Below are 5,851 nucleotides of genomic sequence, written 5' to 3' on the forward strand. Positions count from 1 at the left end.
ATCTGATGGAAGGAAAGATGGAGGCGGAGGACCTGCCGAGAGTGTGGAATGAGAAGATGAAGAGCTACCTTGGCCTGGAAACCCTTGGCAACGACAAGGAGGGGTGCCTGCAGGATATTCATTGGGCAGGAGGCATGCTTGGGTACTTCCCGACGTACTCGCTGGGGGCAATGGTGGCGGCGCAGCTGATGAGCTCGATCCGGAAGGAGCTTGGCGAGGAGGTTGTGGATGATTGCATCCGCAAGGGTGAGCTTGACAAGCTTCTTGCGAAGCAGAACGAGAAGATTTGGCGGCACGGCTCGTCGCTGACGACGGAAGAGCTGCTCAAGCAGGCCACCGGGGAGGCCCTGAACCCCGAACACTACCGCAAGCACCTGGAGCGCCGCTACCGTGACGACAAAGGATAGCGTGATGTTTTTGGTTTATTTTTGAAATCGTTTTTTTTTGTTTGTTTCTTTGATGTTTTTTTTATGGAGGTAGGTCTTGTTCTTATTTTATTCTTCTAGGAGTATGGGTGTGAGGTCTGGAATCAACGTCGGAAGAGAATGATAAAGCGCTATTGGGGAACTCTTTTTTTTTTTCTTTTTCTTTTTTTGACTGCTGTGTCGTATGTGTGGTGTGTTGTCGTGGGTGCCTCTTGTTGTATCCTTGTGCCTATTTTTCCTCTTTGTTGTTTTACTTCACTTTATCTGTGGTGACGTGTGTGAGACCTTGCTTTTGGCGGCAACGCGGAAAAAATATATACCTTTATATATATATTTATACTACTTGTGTGTGTGAGAGAGGGCGAGAGGGAGAGTGAGTCTGAAGAGAGCCGCCTTGTAGCGTAGGGAGGGGAGATCAGTTGGAAGTAGTAGAGCGGGGACAAGCAAGCGAGTACCGAGGTGCGCAGAGGCAAAACGGTAGCTGTGGAGCGGGATGCCGCCGGCTGCCAGGGCAGAGGAAGGCCGCATCACTGTTTGTGTCCGGGCTCGTCCCCTCAGTGAGCGCGAAAAACGCTTGAATTCGCCGTCGTGTCTTCTATTTCATGAGGGGAAAGTGGTGCGGATTTTCAAGACGGGCTGTCCTGGAGATGGCGCGGGGGGAATAAATGAGGCTGACGCGGCGAAAGTCTTTGCTTTTGATCATGCCTACGACTCTGACGTGACACAGGCCTCCGTGTACGAGGACCTGGGACTGCCTGTGCTGGCCTCTAGTTTTAAGGGGTTTAACACCTGCATCTTTGCCTATGGCCAGACGGGAAGCGGGAAGAGTTACTCGATGATGGGCCCCTCGGGTGGCAGGGACGTGTTTGTGGACCCGGGTATTATTCCTCGTTTGTCAAAAGGGCTCTTTGCCATTGTGCAGGAACGACAGGCCAAGAATCAGAACGATCGTGAGGCGGCGCGTGCGAATGCGGTGGAAGAGCACGCCCTCCCACCTGAGCTAAATACAATAGTTCTAGTGAGTTACCTGGAAATCTATCAAGAGCGGGTGAATTGTTTACTGAACAGCAAACTTGAGAATCTCAAGGTTCGTGAGCACCCGGTGCTTGGCGTCTACGTGGAGGGGCTTAGCGAGGTGAAGGTGTCTTCGGAGGAGGAAATGATGCAGGTGATGGAGAGAGGCAACCAGGACCGCCACACAGCCGCGACGAAGATGAATGATCGTTCCAGCCGATCCCATGCCATCTTCGCCATCTCACTCATTCAAGAGAGAAAGAGCCTCACAAAGGACGGTAAGAGCACCTCAACAGTGCTTCGAGCCAAAATTAGCCTTGTGGACCTTGCGGGCAGTGAGCGGGCAAAGTCGACCGGGGCGGAAGGAGACACACTCCGCGAAGGGGCCAACATCAACCGGTCTCTCACAGTTCTGGGCCAGGTGATCAATGCTCTGGCACAGGTCAGCAAACAAAAATCGGACGCGGCAGGCTCTAGGCATGTCCCATACCGAGATTCAACACTGACTTTTATTTTAAAGGAGTCCCTTGGAGGCAACAGTAAAACGTTCATGTTGTCGACGCTCAGCCCTGCGGCAGCAAACTACGAGGAAACGCTAAGTACGCTGCGATACGCTGATCGCGCCAAAGCCATTGTGACACGAGCCATCATCAATGAATCGCCAGGAGACAAGAAAATACGTGAATTACAAGAGGAGGTGCGTGTGTTGCGAGAGAAGATGCAGCACTATGAGGAACTGGTTGCACATGGGGGTGTCGTGAGTAGCTTTCCCGTCTGTGGTTCTCAAGGGGCCACGAATAATACCGATAAAAATGGGGAATCAACAGCCATTGTGGAAGATGACATGATCTATGCCCACGCTAAGACGCCGAGGCAAGCGGGGGATGCGGCGGCGCTAGAGCGAGAATTACGCCGTTCGGAGACGTTAATTCAACACCTTGTGGCTAACAAAGGTATCTCACTAGAGGCGTCTACGCCGCTTACTGCGTATCCGTTTATCCCCACAATTAGAGTCAATCGGAATGATCCGTTTCTCCTTAATATGGATGGAGTTGGGGATTGGGTGGTGGAGTACCTTTTCGCGGGCACAACGTACTTGGGAAGCGAAGCATCTGCGACGGAAAACAATACCCGTTGCATTGTGATCAGTGGGGAGCAAACAGCCGGTATCGCCCCTCGGCATTGTTGTTTTGTCAGGCAAGAGAGTGGTGATGTGCTGCTTCGACCGCTGGACGACAACCTGACCTACATTGACGATGATCCGGACCCCGTCGACGAAGATACTCCGCTGAAAAGTGGCACCGTCGTCTGCCTGGGCGACGAATATGTGCAGTTTAAGTTTATTGACCCCAGCGCACCACAACCGATGGCGCGGCGGCGCAATGTGAGAAGCACGGAACCTTCCTCCATCAATGCCTCTGGCCTCAACGCCAAGTCGTCACCTCTATTTCCCAGTCAAGGCCTGAAGTCATCTCCAATGGCTGCCGGTGCCGGTGGTGGCATGGTTGGCTATCCGAATGTGCCGGCCTTACGACTGAAGGAAGCGCTGCAGCGCGGCCAAGCGCACGGCACACGGGTGACAAACGTGCACCGCGACCCAATGACGCCAACAGGGCGTTGCATGGCTACACCAGGCGCTGTTTCTATGGTGGGCATCACTCCACGGACGACACGGACAACCGGCAGGGTCGTTATTTCCCCCAGTGATGAACTCACTGTTATGTACCGGCATACATTTCTTTTTATTGGTGCCAGCAATTCAGGAAAGAGTGCCTTTCGTGAAAATTTGCAAAAACCCGACAGGTGGTACTCAATGTTTGCAAACGATAAACTGCACGTACGACCAACCTTTGGTGTGGACTCCTCTTTGATTGAGACAGCCGCAGGAAAACAGAGTGTGCAGATGAACCTGATGGAGTTGAGTGGCAATGGATGTTTCTCCTTCTTTGAGGGACTTTTACCAACGCGGCGTGTGACCTATGTCTTGTGTTTCTCGCTTCAGGAGATGCCATCACTGGAGACGCTGCAGCCCATACTGGAGTTTATTCTCTGTCGAACCTCTAGTAGGGATGCAACCGTGGTTCTCATTGGGACTTACCTTGACAAGTTTCGTCTCGACGAGGCTGAGTTGTCCCAGTTATTTGCCACCATAGAGGCGGAGATAAATAACTATTTTCGTCTTGTGCAGGCCATTCCGGAGAAGCGTCCCTCTGTAGTGGGACGCTTTGCGGTGGACAACATTGCCCGTGTGGTGGTTTCCCCGGGATTTGCCAAAATGAGGAGGTTCCCTGAGCTGTTGTGCTGGTTCGGTGAACAGGCTCTGCAGCGGTGCCGCAATGATGCCGAATTCCCTAATGCTGAGGTGCCCTTGCGGGCGCTGGCGCTGTCGAAAAAGATTCGTGAGCTGGCTCGTGAGGGGCAATGGTATCTCACCTCCGCAAGCTATAAAGCAATTGCCAAGGCTGTGGATACCCGCTATGGTTTAAGCAGGGATGACTTGCATCGCCACACCCAGCTTCTGGTGAGTTGGGGCGTCTTACATCATTACTTCAGGCACCTTACGATGAAGAAGTACGTGATGGTGGATGTGAAATGGGTGTTTCGTGTGGTGGCCGTATTGTCCTCCTGTGCACCCTCACTTGGTTTTGGTATTGAGCCTAGTACCTCGTGGAAGCCTCTGCCGTTGATAAAATGCCAAAGTTTGATGGAAAAAATGCAAGATGTACTGCCTTTCGACGTTGCCGCTGTCCTTGCCTCGGACGTCTACTCGGTGCTTGACCGCGGTGTTTTGTCAATTAAGACAGCCATGCTGCTTTTTCGCGGGGTTATGGCAGATAAGGGCTTTGATTTCTGCTCCCTCACTGGCCTCTTGGAGGTGCTGCGCAGCTACGACTTTGTCATCATGGGAAGCCGCCTGAAGTTTTCATCCTTCATGGGTGACCTGGCGGAGGATACGTCACTTGGGAGGCGTGACGCTGCTCTGACGACGGGGACAGATCACGTTGCGAGCACTGCCCTGGGACGCACCGCCGCGGACGACGAAGCGGTGGAGGAGGAAGAGGAAGAGGAAGCGACAACGCCGGCGGCGTCCAGTTCATCGGTGGAGATGTTTCTCCTTATTCCTGCTTGCTTCAATTCGCAACCCCCGTCGGCGTTCAATGTGCATTTGCCATCCTTTCTGTTCGGCCCTTTTTACCGCTTCACGCTCAACATTGTGCCACGCAACTTCTTCTCGTGCGTCATGAGTCGTGTGGCGCACCTTGCAGAAAAAATATACCTCGGCCCCGTCAGCGCCCGCCAGGTGCCGGTGGAGGACCTCGTGGGTGGGGAGTGCGACGGCATTACAATCACCGGCAGCATCCACAACAGCTTCTTAGACCACGACGCCCGCAAGAGTGAGGCGAGCGGCGTGGGAGAAGGTACAACTGGCAAATCAACAGGCATGACGTCGATGGTGGACAAGAGTCACTTTTGGGAGTCCACGGCGTGGGTAATAAGCTCGGCTAGAAGCCGCGCGCTCATTCGTATGGTGCAACACTCTCTCCTCATCACATTCCACGACCTTGACGACGACGAGGGGTTTTACAATGGCCTGCTCCACGTTGTGCGCAACCTCGTCTATGAGAGTCCTGGTGTACAGTGCGAGGAGAGCATCCTGTGCTCGCTGGATTTCATGGATGAGGGGGAGAAAGCGAGCGAGGTTCACGGCGACAGGGTCTACTGGCGGGGCGTCGACGAAAACCTCAACTCATTGGAGAAGATCCGACAGCGCGAGCAGTTTGCGCTCATGACGGCGCGTGGCACGACGTCCCGGATGCGCCGTGGCGCTGGTCGCTTGCGAAACACCGCCGACGACACGATGAACAACGAGGATGGCGCCATGCTGATACCGTTTGTGCGAAACCGCACGGAACTCATTGACGTGGAGGCGTCAGTGTGCCGCGTCTGCGAAGACTCCCTCTTGACAAACGAAGTGCTGCGTGGGGTGAGTGAGGCGCTGCACGCGATGAACAACGCACAGCGTCGCGGCAGCGGCGCGGGGCAGTGCAGGGCGATGGACCGCCTTGTAGACGTACTTGCGCAGGCGTAGCAAAAAAAAAGTACAAAAAAATAAAGGCGTGTTGCGGAACACTAATAAATAAGAAAAAAAAAACGAATGAGGCTTATAAGATAAAAAAAAAAGGAGAGAGAAAGGGGGAAATCTTTGTGTTCGTGTGTTTGCCTTCTGGGTGTTGTTGTGAAGTAGGTGAGTGAGTGTCGTGTGCGGCGTTGCGAGGTTCGCATGCGCGGCGGGAGACGCCAGCCAGAGGTCTACCCAACCAAGATGCTTTTCTTCAATCAACAGGAGCACGCCCCTTCTCGAGTTCCTTCTTGCTTTACTTGTTCGTTTCCGGAGTCTTTGTTCCCCTTCG

General features: G+C 53.6%; 2 protein-coding genes across 2 annotated transcripts, besides 2 other annotated features; both read left to right on the plus strand.

Annotated features, from left to right (window-relative positions):
• Window positions 1-407, plus strand: Tco025E_07677 (putative DNA topoisomerase II; the record flags this gene model as incomplete). Its single annotated transcript, XM_029374537.1, has 1 exon — window positions 1-407. A coding segment is annotated over one exon (407 nt), but the record flags the coding sequence as incomplete, so codon positions are not given.
• A 163-nt stretch (window positions 408-570) lies between these two features.
• Window positions 571-595: a microsatellite.
• Window positions 596-737: 142 nt separating this feature from the next.
• Window positions 738-764: a microsatellite.
• Window positions 765-918: 154 nt separating this feature from the next.
• On the plus strand, window positions 919-5,529 carry Tco025E_07678 (putative Unc104-like kinesin; the record flags this gene model as incomplete). Its single annotated transcript, XM_029374538.1, has 1 exon — window positions 919-5,529. The coding sequence occupies one exon, from the start codon at window positions 919-921 to the stop codon at window positions 5,527-5,529; it is 4,611 nt and encodes a 1,536-aa protein (XP_029225368.1).
• Window positions 5,530-5,851: the final 322 nt, after the last annotated feature.

This window comes from Trypanosoma conorhini, assembly GCF_003719485.1.
Source record: "Trypanosoma conorhini strain 025E chromosome Unknown Tco_14.4_contig_00615, whole genome shotgun sequence".
In the NCBI taxonomy this organism is placed as follows: Eukaryota; Euglenozoa; class Kinetoplastea; order Trypanosomatida; family Trypanosomatidae; genus Trypanosoma; species Trypanosoma conorhini.